This window comes from Rhinolophus sinicus, chromosome 17 (genome assembly GCF_057876585.1).
Source record: "Rhinolophus sinicus isolate RSI-liver-muscle chromosome 17, RSI-T2T, whole genome shotgun sequence".
NCBI classification, from domain to species: Eukaryota; Metazoa; Chordata; class Mammalia; order Chiroptera; family Rhinolophidae; genus Rhinolophus; species Rhinolophus sinicus.
Window position 1 is genome coordinate 60,446,048 of NC_142517.1, and position 20,929 is coordinate 60,466,976.

The 20,929-nt window shown below is 42.9% G+C and overlaps 1 protein-coding gene across 27 annotated transcripts in view; it reads right to left on the minus strand.

The window, feature by feature from the left end:
* KALRN (kalirin RhoGEF kinase) overlaps positions 1–20,929 on the minus strand; it is a 622,455-nt gene that overhangs the window by 228,893 nt on the left and 372,633 nt on the right. For all 27 annotated transcript variants that reach the window (XM_019738955.3, XM_019738953.3, XM_019738949.3 and 24 more), the window contains 8 exons: positions 19,353–19,502; positions 16,604–16,718; positions 13,041–13,156; positions 12,442–12,564; positions 6,079–6,261; positions 4,542–4,660; positions 1,644–1,710; positions 963–1,072 (listed from right to left, as the gene is read on the minus strand). In XM_019738955.3, the coding sequence (XP_019594514.2) occupies positions 963–1,072; positions 1,644–1,710; positions 4,542–4,660; positions 6,079–6,261; positions 12,442–12,564; positions 13,041–13,156; positions 16,604–16,718; positions 19,353–19,502 (983 nt within the window). The remainder of the gene's footprint in view (positions 1–962; positions 1,073–1,643; positions 1,711–4,541; positions 4,661–6,078; positions 6,262–12,441; positions 12,565–13,040; positions 13,157–16,603; positions 16,719–19,352; positions 19,503–20,929) is intronic.

A 20,929-nucleotide genomic window follows, 5' to 3' on the forward strand; every position in this document is an offset into this window, starting at 1 on the left:
TGACATACATTTCAGTTAAAAACTTTTTATGCAAAATCCTAGTTAGCAACACAAACTCACCATTGGTTTAATGAAAGGAGTACAAAAATTTGCATACTTCACATGGGTTACTAATTTCTTCAGTTTTCCTCATAAACATATGAAATGTTTACAGACAGATCTTTCAAAGAAGGATTCTGGTTGCAGGGAAGAATTTTTCCCCCTAAATTCTCACCCCATTTGTATTTTAGAAACTGAGTTATTTCCATTAGTTGGATACATAACTAATCAACCAATATTCTTGCTGACCCTCTACTAACCATGGAACGTGCGGTTTAGTAGGCTGTGGAAAAGATACTTGAATCAAATTGGGAGCTGGACAAAATGAGTTGTGAGGTTTTAGGGCTCTACGATTCTCTATTATTTCAACAAAACAGAGTCAATTAATGTTCTCCCCTATAAGCTGTTAAGAAATGTGTCCCATTAGATATTTTGATTATCTATCTACCGATCTACTCTATATTGTTGTTTTGGTTGAAAGTGGGCTTGATGGGGTAGCTGAGGATGGAGGAAATATTTAGGTTGAAAGAAAAGTTCAATGGAATTTGAAACCAAAGTGCCACAAGGTAGGAAGTTTAGCCTCAGATGAATTCTGTCAGGATTCCGCCCAGTTTTAATAAGGAGGAGCTACTTTTATTTCCTCAAAGCCTGGTTATCACTCTACTTGGGATGAAGATGCTGCCAGGTAGGTCCCTACGAGGAGCACTGCCGGACACTTCACTCTCCATTAGGAATTCTGGACAATCGTGGAGAAAGATGGGGGAATGACAAAAAAGTCTGACATCAACTGACATAGAAAATTTAACAGGTAATAATTTACTAGGTGAGCTTTAACGATCAGTTCTGATCCGTTTGTTGGGAAGCCCTGTTCTTGGGTACGTATTGCACTAAGTGTGCTCCATTTAAACCCTCCACCAACCTACTTGTTATGAAAATCGTAGATCTCCTGGATGTTGCCAAAGATGATATGCTCTTTATTAAGGATCCCAGGGGGAATCTCCTCCACACCACTGGTCATTTCCCACAGGTAGGTCTGTAAGACAGCAACAGTTTCATCACTGGCAAGAACTGCCACATGAAATACGGACAAAATCAACGGGCCTTAAAGCTGAAGACTGAAACTGGAAATGCATGTAGCATGTAAACAGTGAGATGGTAAAAAGCAGAATGGAAAGAAAGAAAACGTGACTGTTTCATTATCTTGCACTGCTGCGAGGGAAACACATCCTGACCTTCCGCAAGGGTATCACCTCCACACTCTTCTTATGTATTAAACGTGTGCATGTCTGAGTGTGTGCTGGGGGGAGGATGACGATTTTCAGACTCAAGTTCATTGACTGTGTCATGGTTTTGACTTTGAACTCCAGTGTCTTACGTACTTTTTTGCTGGGTCGAGCTTGAGTCTGAGAAAAGTTTCTTTTCAAAAGTACTTCAAACTCCCATGCAATTACTATTGACCCCAGGACAAAGATTTCCTCTGGTTGGCTTTTTATTCATTAAGCTCTAGGAGAAGACAAAGAGCACTGAACTCCTGTCAAGGTCTTGAGTCTGGGAAAGAAGTCCTTTTTCCAATACAACTGTGAACTGATTACTGCAAGACTTACCTCTAAGCACTCATGTAAGTCCCTCACGTAAGCCTTCTCTGTCTGGAGTAGTTCAGCCATGATGAATCTAGAAGGAAACACATGGGCTTTCAGTTGGTTAGAGATATAATACCTCCCTTCCTTCAAACTTCACTTCTCCACCCCAGCATTTATGACATTCTTGACTCTTATTTTTCTACTTTACCAAAACGTCTCTTCCTTTCTTCAAAACTCTTTGCCTCTGAATATTACCCCCTGAGTCCCTCTCACTCTGATCATTTGCTCTGTATCCCGCTGGCATGTTTGTGCTCAGCCAGTTCCCCATTCTCTCTGCCTTTTCCACCCCGGGTCCCCCATTTTGTGATTCTGTGCTGATATGTATCTGTTCTCAATTGCACGTGTGTGTTTGCATGTGTGTACAAGTGTGCAACACCATTCATATTAGTGAGGAAGCTTGAACCTCAGCTTCCTACATTTCTTTTCCAGCTCCCAGAATGATGATTTCTGTTCAGTTCAGTTGTTGACTTATACCAAAACAATTCACAGTATCATAAGTTAAACCAGATTTAAAAGCTAAAAACAACAGATGCCAAGACACCACCACCGAGCCTGAGGGGTTAGAAAATTTTTATCTGTAAACACCCAGATGTATTTGTAAGTCCCTGTCACAACCACTCAACTTTGCTATTGTAGTGTGAAAGGAGCCATAGACGATATGTGAAAAAAATAAGTGTGGCCATGTTCCAATAAAGAATTTCATCTAATTTTCACATCACAAAATATTCTTCTTTTGATATTTTGCAATCATTTAAAAATATAAAAAAGTTTTTACCTTATAGTCTATATAAAACAGGTGGTTATTAACCAATGTTACCCCAATACATTTAATTTAAAAAAAAACCAGGTGGTGGGTCAGATTTGGCCCGTGGACCACAGTTTGCTGACCTCTGGCCTGGATTATCTTGCGCACCTCAACATTACTTCTGATGGGGCGTTCACATCACAGACGGACGTGCATGAAGCTGAGCATGCGATCACAAGCACAGCACAAACGAATGATGTTAAGTGACTGCTCTTCCATCTCCCATAAAGAGAAGCCTGTGCTACAAAAATACTCGTCTTCAAGGAGAGGGCTCCCTTCCTCCTTGGGCCCCTAAATAACACAACGTGCTGGGGCAGTTGTTAAGCATGCCCCAGTGTGATGCATGGCTTCAGTGTGGTGTACTGCATTTTCTTTCTCCCACAAATGTTATTAGAAACGGTGCTTCTTAGCTGGCATGTGATTTGTAATGATATCTAATTTAACACAAAGTTTATATGTATACATTTATCTTAGATTTTTCACATCAATATTTTAAGATAGTTCATAATAAAAACCCGTTTCCACTTGTTCCATCATATGAAAATTTTGAGAAAGATTGTCCCCCTGTTGGAAATTTCACAAGAAATATTAAAGAGAGCAGCATCTTTTCCTGGACCTCTATCTTGGTGGGATCTTCCTTAAAGTAAATACATTTTACTAGTAGTGGCAATTATATTAAAATTAAAGTATTGATTCAAAAAATTCCCTTGTGCAGGAATTAATTAGCCACTCTCTTACTATTCTTTCTCTATTGGCAAAATGAAAAGTGTATGAGCTTTGAAGTTGGACAAACAGGAAACGAATATGACTTTGTCATTCACTAGAGGTAGAACTTGCTTCTCCCAGCCTCATACTCTTTGCTTAGAAAACAGCTGACCACACAGGATTGCTACAAGGATTAAACAAGATTATGTAAACAGAGTTACTAGTCCATTTTAGGGGCTTGGTAAACAAGGAAAGAAGGAAGATCAGATGGGATATAATCTGACATGCTTGGGAAAGTTGTCTTGGATTTTACCTCATTAGGCTCCTGGCATTCTTCTACCTTCTTCCTTTTTGTCCATCTGCTTCCTACAGTTGTGTGTCTTTCTTCATAATTTACCTCTACTACCCTCTATCCCATTTTGTTTTATTTTCCATGCATCCATTACCATCCTCTTTGGTGTCCCGTAGACACTCCAGCAAGAAGATTTGATCCAGTGTGGTCTCATTTCCCCCTGTTATGGGGTGAATTGTGTCCCCCCCCAAATTTCATACATTGAAGTCCCAACTCCCAGTACCTCAGAAGGTGACCTTATTTAGAAATAGTCATTGCAGATCTAATTAGTTAAGATGAAGTCATATTGAAATAGGGGAGGCTCCTATTTCAAAATGACCAGTGTCCTTAAAAAAGGGGAAATATGGATAGGCATGTACTCAGGGAGAATGCCGTGTGGCCAAGAAGACAGCCACCTGCAAGGAAAGCCCTCAGAAGGAACCAGCCCTGCCAACACCTTGATTTCAGACTTCTAGCCTCCAGAATCGTGAGACAACACATTTCTGTTCTTTAAACGACCCAATTTGTCATATGTTGTTACAGAAGCCCAGCCAAGCTAGTACATTCCCCAGAGGAAATACAAGCTCTGACTTAGCAGACCAGCTCCAGTTTCTTCCCTCCATGGGACCTGTGGTCCTACTTCATTTTGATAAAATCAATGACATAGGGCTTCTCAATCTTAAGACACACTATTTCTTTCCTGCATCACCCAAAGGGAATCTGTCAAAATATTCTTCATAAAGCCCTTGCAAGATCTCTGTGTATGTGCAGCACCAACAATAAAGAAAGCAGGATGGTCAGGAAATGGTTCATACGGTTGGCATTATTCATTGTCTCCACTATCCAGTGCCCTGTGGTTCTTGATTAGTGTGAAATATGGGCAAAAGCGTCATGTATGTTCACTGCCACCTCTGTCGGTGGCTATGAGGACCCATTGATCTGTCAAAAGGAACAGGAGGCCGTGAAAACCAAGCACAGTCACAAGAAGCCTGCTGTTGGTCGGAAGCTCCCCCAAACATACTCTTTCTTCCGGGCGGACTTCCGCTTCTCCTCGTTGACCTCATGGTTGGCATCCCGCAGCTTGACCTCACGATCCGAAAGGCTTGCTGGGATGATGTCCAGCTCGAGGTCCTTGTTATCCTACACACAGAGAGATCGTAGACGTCAGCCTGGAGACACTTTGGGAAAGCAACTCACCAGAGTTGGGGGAGGCGGTGGAGGGGAAAAATAGAGAAAGATATAATGGGGAAGGATGAGAAGATGGGCAATCACACAAACTACCACCCACAAGCATGCTTTGTCATGGGATAATGTTTTTTTTTCCCCAAATAAGAAATATATAAAATGTTCAGGTCAAATGTTCAGGGCTAATATCCACAGTGAAGAAAAACAATAAACACATTTGAAGATTACTGTCATATTTCCCCAAGGACTTTGGTCCTGATAGAATCTAAACACACACACACACACACACACACACACACACACACACACTCACCCAAGATTGGTTATTATGCATTAACATATATGTGAAACAGAAACACATAAAGACATAAGAAAACTTTCATTTGTCAAGAAAAAAGAATAAAAGCAATTTGTTTTTAATTTAAACAAGCAACTTCCCTTGTCAATAGAAAGCTAAATGATAAAGCAATTACTGAATTTTCTAACTGCCTATCCCTGCTTATTTCAACCACTGTTTCGTATTTATACAGGATGGAAACCTCTAGAAAAAAATCTCACAGGCTAAAGCCTGGGGGAGGACATTAATTCCCCCAATTTTAGTGGTTTGGCCATTTCGCTCTCTAGTCTGCCCTGCTTCAGAGCATGAGCCTATTTAAAGATTTAAGAATTAGAAATTGTAGGATTAAATTGCCAGTCTGTATTTAGCTCTTAATTCACAGGTCACTGACCCCTATTATAAAGAACAGATTAAAGTCAGTCTTCCCTTGCTTCATGGCAAATAGTACCTCTTTTCAGTTGGAATGTCAAATAGCCTTTGCATGAATTACATCCCCTATTCTTAAAAGAGTACTGGGGACTCTAATCATTTGCTGATTAACATAATTGGGTGGAAGATGGTTCTGATGAAGCCAAGATAAAGTTTTAGTTCTCAAAGTCAACACTTAACTCTACACAGAGAAAAACTCTATTCTGTGTTGGCTAGCCATAGACCCCCATCCCCGGCTAGCCAATTTTGCTATATATATATGTATGTATGTATGTATGTATGTATGTATGTATGTATATGTATATATGTATATATGTATATATATATAGCAAAATTGTATATATATGTATATATATATACATATACATATATATTATATATATGTATATGTATATATATGTAGCACTAATCATGGAGGGCTGGAGGCCAGTGGCTTAGCAGCAAGATGCATCCCTCCACTAGAAAAACCACACAAGGCAAGAACTCTGGGTGTCAGCAGCTCGGAAACCCTGCCCTGGAAGCCCTGCTTCCTTCCACAGCCACGAGACAGTAGTACTGAGGGGGAGGAGAAAGGGGGAGGTTCCAGCTGGGCAACCCCCATACCCACCTCTGTGTTGACTCCTAGGGCTTTCTCCAGGGAGTACCGGTACTTTCCCATCCTCAAGGAGAAGTCTCTGTAATGCTTGTCCACCGTGGTCACCCATTTCCTGATCTCTGTGGCATGAATATGGCCTTTTTCCACAAAGCTATCAGCCAGCTGAATCAGAAGTTTCACCTTCTCCTTTGTTTGCTGCCCCAAAAGATGGCCTTCAGTTACTATGTTACATTTCCTCTCATAGCCCCCACCCCCTTTTCGTCTTCACCATAGCCACAGATAGCTCATCGCCAGGCTGCTTGGGTTTATAGCCCAGGTCTATAACTTCCTAGCACGGAGGTCTTGACAAATTACTGAAACCCTCTGTGCCTGAGTTCCTCCGTCCCTACTGTTATGTAGGGATCATAACAGAACCTCCATCATACAGTTGTGAGCAGTACATGGGCTGCCAATGTAGAATGCTTAGAACAGCACCTGGAACAGTGCTCACAGAAGGACTCAGGAAGCAGTGGCTGTTGGCCATCATGCTATCGATGTAAGAATCTCTTACATTAGTACAGTACTATATCAGTTTACAGAGTATGTTAATGTCACATCTGAGACTCATCTGAGTCGTAAAGCATCCCTAGGAGGAAGGTGGAGAGAGGTGATGTGGGGCTCTTTGAAACCACGGATGAAAAAAATCGAGGCTTAGAAAGGCTTAGGGCTTGTCCAAGTTCATACCACCTGCAAGTGACAGAACCTGTCTGCCTCTGTTCCATAGTTGCTAGTTCTCGCTCTTCTCTGTACTGGCCTGAAGTAGGCTTTCTAAACGTCAGATAAGGTGGACTACGCCAGGACCTGATGAAATGCTACTAGCAGCTTTAAGAATAAACTCTGCTCCTTTCACCACGAGAATCGTGGCCTTAGTTTCCATGGAGAAAGGGAGAAAAGAATGAATGAAGCTAGTGTCCATTACCGGCCTAAGTGAGATGGAGCTCTGACATGCATTGGGTTAATTTCATTTCTCAGAACAGTTTGCTCCAGGTCTACTCTGTCCACACTACTGTGCAGAAGGTTGTGGGGACACGCTGGGGGCGGGGCTTAAACAAAAGAGGGAAAGAAGATACTCATATCCCCCAACAGCCTCATCTCGAGAGGGGACAAGATTTTCATAGAGAGTAGTTAAAGAACTCAGGGCACTATGAATGAATGAATGTCAAATAAAGAAGCATGTATAGTTAACACTGTGGGAATTTTAAAACAGGAAAACAATGAAAAGTGGGCCGACCCAAGCAGAGAAGTTCTCATGGCAGAGGCAGGACTTATGTTGGGTAAGATACAGAAATAGAAGGGATGTTCAAACAACTAAACATTTGCTCATCTTTTTATCTTAAGTTTCAGTTTTGAAACTCTAAAATATATCAGGGAAGTCTAATAGATTTTAAGAGGAAGGAAAGACTATTTAAACAATATTCTGAGAAGTAGAATTATCTTTTGGACTGGAGGAAAGTAGGTCCAAGGTTTGGATCACGCCACAGTCTAGATAACTGAGGGAAACTGAGGCAGAAAATCACTGGGGGACGAGTAGAAAACACAGAAGAGCCTTTCTCATCCTCTCTTGCCTTTCCAGGCTCATTACAGCCCCTCCCCAGCCACTAACCCTCCCAAGAAATGCCAGAGGCAAGCAGAGAGGACTTAGCCGGCCATACGGCCAGGGTGACTCACGGTCCGGCTCTCCAGCAACTCACTCAACACATCTAGGTCTCTCCTATCTCAGGACAGTGAGTTGGTACCCACAGCTGGGAGACAAGGGGCCAGAAGAACTTTGGCACGAAGAAAGGAAAGTGGGTATGAGGACAGGAGGAACATCTCCTTAGCCACGAAAAGGCTAAAAAATAGTAGCATTGGGAACTGGTTAGGAAGATACCTGGTATCCTAAAGTCTTCTATCTTACTGCATTTAGGGGTTTTTCTTTCCCCCTGGGGTCGGGGAGATACATATTTGCTATTTACTTAAAATAGAGATTAATTTTTGCAGCTATAATCAAGAAATCCATCTTTAAGGGCGGCCGGATGGCTCAGTTGGTTAGAGCCTGAGCTCTCAACAACAAGGTTGTTGGTTCAATTCCCACATGGGATGGTGGTCTGCGTCCCCTGCAACTATAGACTGAAAAATGGTGACTGGACTTGGAGCTGAGCTGTGCCCTTCGCAACTAGATTGAAGGACAACGACTTGGAGCTGATGGGCCCTGGAGAAACACACTGTTCCCCAATATTCCCCAATAAAATTTATTTTAAAAAAATTACTTAAGATAAAAAGTATGGATGTGATATTGTGGACAAAAGGGAGTGTTTGGGAAATATAATTCATCTGGATTTTCCTTTCTTTCTTTTCCTTCCTTCCTTTAATCAGTTAATATTATACCATCTTTCCTTAATCAGTGAGCCTTCCTCTGAATATGGTTTTATAAAAAGCCCTTTCAGTGTCTTTAGCACATTTCACAAGTCTTTAAGATTTAGTCTTGGTATTACTCATAATTTCATTATAACCTTTAATTTGCCTTTCACTGCTGATATTCCTTGTCTTTACTGATATATTCTGTGTAAATAATGAGCCTATTGAGTTCTCTGTGTGGGTAAATAATTCTCTTGAGGAATATCTTCTTATTCATTCCACGTGGAGAGTTTATCATTACATATGAATAACTAAACCTTTCAAAAACATCCATCACATGTGACCTATATTCCTCTAAAGAGTCTCAGAAACAGAATTATCCCCATCTTTTATCTGAACTTTTTAGGATCTACTTGTCTCAGTCTGAAGTGCCTCTATGACATGCCAATGTTCCTTTCCTCGCAATCTGAATTCCAAGACATAATTCAGTTTAGCTAAAGCTTTAATAACTTTCATTGTTACTTAATTCTCTTTTGTTAATAAGAATGTAGTCCAGTTTATCTCACAGCTTCTTTCACTTTCAGAGATAAAATTGCCAGTTTACAAAAGTGTTTTCTGCATCCCATTACTCACTGGGAAATGTAACTCAAAACTACAATCAGAAACCACTTCATATCCTCCAGGATGGCTGCATAAAAAAATGGATGAAAGCAAGTGTTGGAGAAGATGGGGAGAAGTCAGAACTCATACATTGCCGGTGGGAATACAAAATCCTGTAGCCACTTTGGAACACAGTTTGGCAGTTCCTCAAAAGTTAACTGGATGCTCCATATGACTCAGCCATTTCACTCCCAGGAATATACCTAAGAGACCTGAAAACATATGTTCACACCAAAACTTGTGCACAAATGTTTACAGCAACTGATAGCCCCCAAATTGGAAACAACCCAAATGTCCATCAACTAATGAATGGATAAATAAAATGTGGTCTATCCCTACAATGGAATACTGTTCAGCCATAAAAAAATGAAGTGCTGATACATCTACAGCATGGATGAATCTTGAAAACATTATGCTACGTGAAAGAAGCCAGATACAAAAGACTACAGATTATCTGATTCCATTATTTCCTGTATATGAAATGTTCAGAACAGGCATATTCATAGAGATAGAAAGTAGATTAGTGGTTGCCAGGGGCTGAAGGGAGGGGGGTGGGGGGTGACTGCTAACAGATGTGAAGTTTGTTTTCAGGGTGATGAAAATGTTCCGGAACTAGACAGTGGCAATGGTTGTATAACCTTGCGAATACACTAAAAACTACTGAATTATAAAAAATGAAAAACAAGATACTTTTTAAGAAATTTTGTTTTTAGAAGAAATGGAATTCTTCCAGATGTCGGGATCATTAAGCTTTCCTGTCACTGTGCGCCTTGATCCCTTGTAAATTTGAAACCCACAATAGGAAAACATGATCTCCCAACTGGATAGCCTACAGCGTACCACGACAAGAAAATTTTGCTTTCCTCTTATCCTCACCCATAGTCTCTTCATCTTACTTTTATTCTTACCTTTGGGGATTGTTATACAGCAAGTACTTTTCTATATTCAGTATTTCTTCTACTTGAACTACTTTTTTTGGGAGCAGACTACGTATATTCTGAATATGTATAACAATTCAATACTTTATTGCCCTGTTCGATCATGAGATCCACCATAGTGTCTTCTGGTTTAAGATCAATTTGGTTTCCATTTCAAGTTAAGTTGATTGGTTATTAAGCTTAAAACCCAAGATGGCTAGTTAAAGGCACTCTGCCTCTGGAAAATGGGGCTGATGTTCGGGACACCGCGACCTTCCATCAGAAGTTCCTCAGCTGGATTTGTTATTCTCCAGATATTCTAACAACAAATAGCCCTGAGACTTGCAACCTGATAGGTGGGGGAATGAATTCCTATGAACAGAAAGAGTTATGAGGGAGAAATAGTTATGAGGGAGACAATCAAAGTAAAGGAATCATATTAAATATATTAATATATTCGGGAGGAGGGGGTGTTTTCAAGTCTACGCAAATTTCTTTTTATCCCTTATGTTCACAAATGTTTGTAGCCTCACTTCAATCCATAAGACACAGTCAGGTAAGTGAATAAAGCATGTTTCTTGTCCTTCGGGAACCCACTGGTTCACACAGATGACAGAGTACAGGACAGTCCGTACCACATGCCTTAAGGGTTATACAGACAACGAGGGCTGTAGGGCAGCGAAGGGCCAGGTCACATCCTGGCATGTAGGCAGGATCCCAGAGGAGGAGTCACTGAAGTGGAAAGATGGGTTCTTAAGAAGTACAAACAAAAGGGAAGGAAGGATATTCTGGACAGAGAAAGGGTATGAAAAACGTACAGAGGCAAGAAAGCAGATCACGTAGCCTCAGAGGGTAAGAAACCCTCCACTCAGCTGGAACATAAAATTTGCATAAAAAAATAATTGAAGCCAAAGCTGGGTGGCAAGGTGGCACAGCTGTAGAAGTTGTTGAGTGCTGGCCTGAAGGCACTGGAGAATCCTTAAAGTTCTTGATCTGGGTGGTAACGTGACCATAGGAATGTTTTAAAGATGAACAGCACCAAAGAGCAGGATGGATTGGAAGGAAGGAAAGGCCAAAAGCATGGGACCTTATTAGGGTGGTAACAATGTGAGTAGAAAAGAGGAGAAAGATAGGAAGACGACGGTAAAGGAAGGATGAATTAAACTGACTAAATGATTCCCCACATTGTCACTTTGGTTAAGGACAGAGTCTGCTCCCAGGAAGTTCTGGGTATCGCTGTGATCCACCTGTGGGAGTAGGCACACCAGCGGAGCTGGTCCTCAGATTAAAAGTTCATTATTTTTAAAAGCGGGGCAGATAGATGCAAGGTGTATAATTCAAAAGCCATTTTCATTTAGAGTTGAAAAGGGTTCTGTACACCTGCCACCTTCCTGGTGCTGTTTGTTCTGGCTGGTATTGAAATGAGTCTCTGAACTGACAGCTTTTCACATGGGGTGAAAAGGCCCCAAGGCTCACAAGGACACAGGGGAAAGGCTCCCCACTATCAAGGATTCATAGTGAAAGATTCATCAAGTGGATAACTGCTTTGGAAATAGCAGATCAGGAATGAGACACAGGGCCTCATTTTGTTGAAGCAAACTAGAGGAACATTCGCCATAGTGTCAGAGGGCTCTCTGGATAGGACGGGCATTAAGTGATGAGAAGAAAGGTTCCTCCATGGCCGGGAGCCCACGTGAGGGAGAAGGACGCTACAAAGAGGGAGCTCAGATAGATCAGATTTTCATTCAAACCCAAGGCTCCTCAGATTGAATCCTGGCTGTGAAAACAGATGAAAATGAGACTTCATCCTTTTACAGCATTCTCTGCCTAAGTGTGAATGGGGGTGTGAGGGGGTGTGGGATGTGCAATATTGTATGTTTTGCTCCCCAGTCTGGCTCATTTGCAGGTCTGAGGCCAGATGGAAGTCCAGTTGACCCTTGAACTGTGTAGGGTCCACCTACACACAGATTTAAAATCAACGGTAGTCAGCTCAGGGAATAAACTCACCTGCTTTGTGAACCCACCCATAGCCACTGGCCCTTCCCATAAAGCGCACTTCTCAAACCATTCAAATTTCAAGAACATGTGGCTAAGTGTAGATGTTCACACATGCCATGTGCATGTCACATGAATACATCCCTTCGCCTTATTTGGCCTGCAGGAATATAGCACGTTTCAGAACCTGGCGCACAAAGCGGAGTATGTAGAAGCAGTGACTTCCCACATACAGATGTTCTACCCAGCCGCTGCAAGTCTTTGGGTATTCGGGTTTCCAAGGAGACGATCCTACCTGTGCTTCCCGCCCTGGCCACTGTGATTAAGCATTTCTGTGTACAGAGGCTGCTTTCCCTTCCGCAACATGACACTGGCCAGACTGGGGAGGGCTGGGTGGATGTGGGGAGGGTTCCGGGGTGCTTCCTACCTTGGCAGGCACCCTGAATTCCCCATATTCTTTCAGCAGTTCCTGAGTCTCCTCTGTGGTCTCTCCGGTGGAGGTATGTGTTGAGAGGTAATATTCACCTGTTTCTTGGATCCAGTCCAGCGCCTGTTGGAGGAAACAGCCCACCCCGTTCCCCAAAAGCCAGCTGTCAGTAGGAAAACATGCCCTGCTACATGGATCAGCTTGTGATTTGGGACCGGGTGATGGACCCAGGAAATGCTGACATGATTCGATCAGTATGTAGCTTAGAAGTTGATGAATTTATGAATGAGCCCTCACTTGTTAGACTTGGAACAGCTCTCCAGCAAAGAGAGTGCCTTGCCCATTAGACTGGCCCAGTTTCATTGTGAGTTAGGGGCAATCTGCCCCCAGAATCTCCTCCCAACTCCTGGTACCAAACTCTGAATAGAGTGCCTGGTAAAGGCTGAATGACTGGTAAGCAATAGCCTGTTCTTTTTCCTCTTTTCATCCCACCTCCCAGCTCTACTATGACCCTCTTTGGGATGTCCCAAGTGTTGGTCATCTTGGCCTGTGTGTAGTCCCTATAACTGAGGCGAAGCCAGGGAAAGCTCTGAACATACCTGTTTAGCACTGCGCTCAAACACCACGTATTGCTGGCATTGGTCTAACCGCCGCTTCTTCAAGGTCCAGAAGTGCAGGACGCGATTTTCCCTCTGTAAGAGCTCACTCAAGATGGCTGCAGGGCAGAGAGGAGAGCTGGTCATGGGAAAGCCCAGCCGCTTTGGCCCCACGCCCCAGGTACTAGATAACTGGGACCTTCACACCTCCTTGGAGGACTAACCCAGGCATCAGAAGCAAGGGAGCAAAGCTTGGTCCAGACAGAATTTCCCCGAGGGAAGCAAAATGGGGGAGACTGGGGTGAGAGCTTGCTGATGAGGTTCATTAATTAATGGGGGAAGAATATGTACCCAGGGTGACTTAAAAGTGGCCCTGATTTTTTTTTCACACCAAAGCTAGTTCTTGGTGGTAAGAGACCATATGAAGCGTCAGTCCCTAAAACGACAACTAACTCAATAGGCCCCTGGAGCCTATCAGAGTGAATGGACTTGACAGGAATTCCAGCCATTGTTGAGGAGTTCTAGGAGGAAGTGGGAGGGAACGATGGCAGAAAGGCTGGTAGAGCCGCACGGATACCTCGCCTCATGTGCCACACTCTCTGCCCTGCACACGAGGTTGTGCACACAGCACTTTAACCGCAGAGCCTCAGTTTTAACACTTCTAAATCACAGGCAAAGGGAAGCTGTGTGGGATCATGTCCACAGGAAATCATGTGACTAGGCCCAAACTTCCATGTTGTTTTGGATCCGATTATAATAAAAGCTGAAAGCTGGTCTCATGTTGTCTCTACTGATATTAAACGTGAGGATAAGAATAAGGCACGTGGAACCACTGTGGGCCATGGTAGGTGTCTGTCCATGTTGTTTCCCTCACTGCTTCTCCTGTTGAAGAGCAGCTGGCTCCGTGGATAGATTTCCTGTGTTTTAATAGTATGTGCTACGCTTGAAGCAATCAAATTTATTTTGTGCTATGTCTGCCTCCTGCTTGCTGCTAGCTATATTAGATACCAGTAAAATACACAATGATGACGATATGAAAAATTAGAATTTATTAAGCCCTCACTGTGTGGCAGGCACATATTTTCACAATACCTCATGACGCATGCATGCACTGTTATTATCTCCATTCTATGATGACGAAACTGAGGTTTAGAGAGGATGGGTGGGTAACTTGCCCAGGTCATTCAGACAGAAAGGAGCAGAGATGTTTGACCTCAGAACCTCAGTCTTTAGCCACTTTGGTTTCCAGTGTTATTGGGGCTGTAAAACACCAGTTACTGAGCTCTACAAAAAGCTGCACCCCAAATTGCAGTGTTTACACTTTCTATACTCAAAAGTTTTTGCTGATTTTGTGTACTTTTAATGCTCCATGGAAGTTTGGAGCTCTCCTCCCTTAGGCTGAGAGCTTGGACAGGTCCCATGATTCACCTCTCCCTACATCTATGCCTTTGTCATGTAACTTTTTAGTCCAAAGAGACAAAATGTACTTTCTCATCCCAACCTGGGCTGGGCCATGTGACGTGCTTTGGCAAATGTGTTGGTAACACAAGCAGGGGCTCGAAATGTGCTTGTGCACTGACACTGCCCCTTGTATCTCTGCCATCAACACTATAAGAACATCTCCTGGGTAATTGCTGCCCCTTCCACTGAGGTCCCAGAACTAACACACGTGGAACAGACAAGCAGACAACCTGCAGTGAAGGAGCCGGGCCAGGCAGGCTTGCAGCCTGCAGGAGAATTGCATTGCTGAGCTCAGCCAAGACAGCCGTTCCCCAGCCAACCGTCACTTAAACAGTAAGTGCTTACACTTGTATACCACTGAATTTTTTAGTTGTTATGCAGCAATAATTACTCCTGTAACAAAAACTTAAAATAAGTGGCACTGGCTTTGGGTCCAGGCAGCAGGTGGAAAAGAAACAGATACAGAAGAGAGTGTAGGCCCTGCTCAGGTGGATGCTTTAGTTGGGCAGATGAGTGTGAACCTGTGTTTCCTTTCATCTTTTTTGTCTGCTTGTCAGAGTTCTGCTTAATGCAGCTCCCTCTCAGGTGACTGAGAGAATCAACTCAGGTCAGGCAAAAATCCTGAAGAGTTTCAGGTGTCATTTCCCTCCCTCCTGAAAGCTTTCCTATGGGCAACAACCTGTCTTCATCTCCACGAAGGTGTGGCATACCCTGCTCTCCCGGGCTGCCTGCCACTCTCAGCACGGTGAGATGTAGAGAGTGCATTCTCAGCAGGCAGCTGGCCTCACCAAGCTGCCACCTGCATTCAGAAGTCAGAACACAGGCTCTGAAATGTGCAGGAAGGGGAAGGTGACAGAATGCCAGCTACCCACAGGGTCACTCGACCACAAATAGTAGCACATCGGGAAAAGGAACCCTGCTTCCCTCTTCTTTCTAGGGAACTTTGATTTCTAAATTTAATTCTTCCAATTGGCCTCTGATCTTTTCATTTTCTGAGCTCTCTGAGTAGGGAGGGAGGCTCTTCTTAAAGCAGCTTCTTAAAGCCCCTCCCACTGTCCACTTTGCAGCTCTCCAGGCCTGCCCCTCTGCCCCCCCCTCTAATCCAAGTCAATTCTGGTTCCCTCCCTAGCCTTGGTCCCAGGGTTCTATTTCTCTGCTGTGTCAAGAGGACATTTTTAAAATTCTGCACCCATTCAAAGGCTAATCTCTGTATGGTCCAGAGTAAGTGATTCCACCATTAATAATTTAAACTTAATTTGGTCAGCTAATAAGCAGTTTTTAAAGGTACTGATTTTTTTCATACAATTATAGACCTTATAGAATTAAGAGAGACATTAGATTATCTAGACCAGTACTTATCTAAATTTTTGTGCACACACATCACCTCGTTGGGGTGAGATAGGGGGACCTCTTACCCAAATGCAGGTTCTGACTCAGTAGGTTTAGGTGGGGCCTGATATTCTATGTTTCTTACAAGCTTCCGAGTGATGACAGTGTTGCTGGTATGGGGACCCCATTTGGAGCAGCAAGAGTCTAGACACCCCTTTTCAGTTTTAAATAAGACAACTGATGTTTTAAAAGCTTAAGCAGTAAGTATGAAAGCCAGGATTAGAACTTGGTTTTGTGATTCTCAGTCCGTGTGTTCAGTCTTCCCAGGCTGTGTGAAACCCTGGCATGATGCTGTTTAGAATGTGAGCCACGTTGGGCTATTTACATTTAAATTGACTAATATTCACTAGAAGTAAAAATTTGCTCCAGGCACATGTCAAGTACTCAACAGCCATATATGACGAGTGTCTACTACATTGTACAGCATCGATATAGACCGCTTCTGTTATTTCAGAGAATTCTATTAGATAGCACTGCTCTAGACTGTAAGATAAATGACAATGTTTGGGGGAAATTTTAGCCTCATTTTTCCCTTCCAAATCTTGATGTATGTTTAAAAAACTTCCCATACATCACCACAGCCCGTGCCATCCCACATCCAACTTTTTCTTATCCCAGGAGAAGAACCAGGAAATCTGAGATTGCATGAAGACAAGGGACACCACCTCTGGCCTGTGCTGCTGACGTGGCTCATGGCCGGCACGTCTCACACTGACCTTTCACTTGCTGCTCAGGTCCCCGAGTGTGGCTGGCGGCACTGGGCATACTGACGTTGTTTCTGTGGATGTACTTGAGAAACACCTCCGCGTTCCGCCGTGCCAAGGTGCAGGCCTGAGGGAGACAGAGGTATGAAGCCACCAGACATGAGGCCTGGTCTGCCAGGTGCATGGGATCCAAGATACCGGAGAAGGGGCTTCTGGAGCTCTGGGTGAGCTGAGCATTGGAGAACACTCTGCTTCATGGACACTCCCATCCCAGTGCAGGAGGCTCATGCTTTTACTGAGTAAAGAACTACACCCGGTGCCTCTCCCCTTTCCATCACAGACAAAAATCACACCTCAGCCATCCCTTGTCTACTGCATGTTAAGTCAGTATTACTAACTTCACTCTTAGGCTGATTTGCCTCTGCCACCAGAATGCCTCTTATATGACCACAGGTGTAAGCCACTTTAACATTAGTTTAACTTAGACTTGAGAAAGCAAATTTGGGAAACACACCTATTCACCACACATTCCAAATCTAAATAGATATGACCCACATTTAAAAACTTATTTGTCGGGCGGCTGGATGGCTCAGTTGGTTAGAGCCTGAGCTCTGAACAACAGGGTTGCCGGTTCAATTCCCACATGGGCCAGAGAGCTGTGCCCTCCACAACTAGATTGAAGACAATGAGCTTCCAGAGGAGCGGCCGGATGGCTCAGCTGGTTAGAGCGCAAGCTGTCAACAACAGGGTTGCCGGTTCAATACCCACATGGGATGGTGGGCTACACCCCCTGCAACTAAAGATTGAAAATGGCGATTGGAATTGGCGCTGAGCTGCGCCCTCCACGGCTAGATTGAAGGATGACTTGGAGCTGATGGGCCCTGGAGAAACCCACTGTTCCCCAATATTCCCCAATAAAAAATTTAAAAAAAATTTATTTGTCCATCAAATCCACCCTCATCTCAATACCACTAATAAATATCCTATTGCTGGGAAATATTGCTCTAAGTAAAAGCATAAGAGCTGTTATATTACCTCCTTTAAGCTCCCAAGAGCAGTGGGTGGCAGAGAGGACAGGTCTGTCCCAAGTTGTTGTACCCATGGAGGAAATCGAGGCCCAGAAAGGACTGGGGTCATGAATTGAGTCGGGGCTAACATCCAGGTCTACTGACAAATATTTCTAGTTTCTCTCAAGACAACAGGTGTTCTGAATTTCTTTAAAAAGCAGCTTTTTCCTGATTATAGAAATAACACATAGTAGTCCACTCAATTTTAATCCATAGTTTTCAGAATTAAATGATCTCTAGACAAAACTGTCAAATTTTAGAATCTTTTTACATTTAGCTTCCGATTCTACAAAGTAGACAGTAAAAATTATTTTAAGTATTGCATTAACAATACTGGCTTCTGGGAACTCTGGTAAAAGACTGCTGGTCGGTCCATCTAAACGCCCATGAATTTAACAGCTGGATGGTGGTCCAATGCTAAAAAAATCCAGGAGATCAATGAATGCACACAAATGGAGAGCTTGATGTGCCATCCATTGGGCATATGCTTCCCACAACAATAGGGAGTTTCTCAAGTATGGTTTTAGGTACATATGGAAAACATCACACCAGAACATCTTCCTTTTTTCCTTCTTCAAAAGAAATATTTAGTTTTATGAAGAAATACCTTTATACTTCTATTTAAAAGCTTTGATATGCTCTAATTAAGTTGTTTTGTTTAATGTTTTTTTTATAATAGGGAAGACTTTTAAAATCATCTTAAGCCCTGTATAGAAGAATTTCTATTGACTCTCATTAGTAAGAGCTGATCACTAAGGGTTCTGATTGAATGCAGACGCCAGACAGGGAGGAGGGCAGGGGGAGGCCATCTTGAAAGAAAGAATAAAAATAAAACTCAAAGAGGTGGTTAAGTAGAGAATATCCCTCATAAAAGAAAGGCAGTTAATTATAGAATTGTAGAAAGTCAGTGACAACATGTCAGCATATAAAAATTCTCTTTTGTACTTTCAGAAACCTGAGAGGAAGCAGAACATGAAAGCAAGGAATTTGAGAGTGAATGGAACCTTTAGATGAATTTTAACACACAAGACTCTGCCAGAGAGAAGATCAAAGGCTGGAGGAAAGGGGGATAGGAGGACTTCCCATATCAGCTGAAACTCTGTTTGCAGCAGGCCTGCGCTTCCTCCCTGGGAAGCTGGGGCTCTATTAAAAACAAAACAAACAAAATAAGGTTTTTCTCTCTTCCGAAAGAACAGTGTTACATGTACTGGTAATTGATGGTTGTCAGCTTGATAAATAAGTAAGATGTCTAACTGTATTTCTTTCATTCTTGCCTTAAATTTTGCATCATCCGGTTATAAACAATTTAGTTGAATATTATTTTATATCTGGGCTTATATAGTTCAATGAAAATATTTCTATAAACCAAACACTGTTGTGAAAGTATGTATTTTTTTCTGTTAACATCCATGGGCTATCAGGATATTGGCACATGGTGCCAGCAGTAATGGTGTATTCTAGCTGCCTAATTATATAAAAGGTGCTGAGGGAAGTAAATAATATTTGAAGTGTGACCTTTCAACTTTTCAAGTTAACCAGCCAATATCTTCTCTACAAATGCCTCCTTTTAGAACTTGGCGGTTGGGAGAGAAAGAGAAAGGAGGAAAAGGGAGGAGGAGGAGGGGGCAGAGAGAGGAAGACATAGATGAAAGAACAGGCTCAGCCCCAGACCTTGCATGACAATGTGCTCTGACCTTGAGAAAGGCCTCCTTTTGTTCCAGATGTTTACTGATGAGTGGAATGACGTGGTCAATCTCTGCTGCTGGTCCCAGTTTATCTCGTCCACCGCACCAGTCCTCATCTCTCCGGTATTCTTGCTCTAAGCTCTCCAGCACGCTACAGACCTAATGAATCATGGAAGAAAAGACTCAGTAAATTAATCTGTTGGGAAGTATTTTACGAGGACCTTCAGCGGAGAGAAGCCTGCCCAGGTGCACAGTTTTCCATTTGAAGTTCAGTTTGTAGGTTTAGGGTATGCAGTGCCCCTGGCGTGTGTGAGAGAAGTCCAGGAGGCAGTGAGAATCCAGCATCGGGAGCTTGGGGGACAGATTATGAGATACGGATTTTCGAATCATTTCCTGACAGTCAATGGTTGAAAGCTGAAGCTATGTGGATTGATGGCATCACCTAAGGACAGTATGTAGAATACAAAAGGTAAAGAGACTAGTTCCTTGGGGGTTTCAAAGTGTTTGTATATTGTTATCACCTGACCATAACTCTGTGAATTAGGTAGCACAGGAAAAGGAGGTTTGGAGAAGACACTAGGGTTGCCCAACCATCTCTACTTGTCCTATAGGAAGTAGCCTCAAGCAGAGGTCAAGGAGGCAGCTGCCTATGTCATGGGATGTATGGGCCATAAATGAATGTTATCTTTTCCTTCCTTGGGGAAACATATCCCAGCAAAAAGGTCTCAAGGAACTACTTATAAGGCAATGATATTTCCAGGCCTTCTACTGCAAAAGGTTCATTTCCTTTGGAGTGGTAACAGACTTGGGTTAACCTAAAAGTGAGTTAAGAAGCTTTTCAGTTCAAAAATTGCTGAGAGGCCATGCTCTAAGAGTGACCTTATAAATGAATTCCCAGGAGAGCAAAAGCATTTCGAATGGGGCTCGGTGGGGATATTCGGTTGAGTGTAGGAGACCCAGGGCAGCCTGGAGTCAGGGCCTAGGGAAGGAGGCAGGAAATAGAAACTCATATTCCTGTACTTGCCTTCTATAGGCTCTGATTCCTTGCTTGGCTAGGGCAGCTGGGGAGAGCAGCTATAAGCATCCTTGGCCTCCTCTGTCTGAGAAAGCCATCCCTTTTGATGAATGGTGTGGCATTGGACAGGACTTTTATTGAGTTATGAACTGAGCTGAAAGATGTCCCAGGAAGAACATCCTCGTGGCCAACATGCTTCCCATGACAGGACGGTCCAGTCCCTAAACTCTAGCCGACTTCTCTAGCACCAAGCATATTTCTTTAGGCAAGGCATGAAAACATTCAGGAAGGCTCACGCACGTCTTGAGAGAAATGCTAAACATTCAAAAATTTTAAGAAACAGAGTACTTGACACTTGTCCCATGATAGTATTGGACTTAACACCAATCAATTTGGAAGCTGAAAAGATTACCAAGCATAAATCCTTTTTAATTTAATAGGTGGAGAAACAGAAATCTAGAGAGAGAAAGTGACCTTTGGCAAGGTCAGCTCAGGATCAAATTTCTTGACTCTTAATCTAATGCTTGGTCTTCTTTACCATCTTGATCCATCTCAAATTAAAATTTGTGTA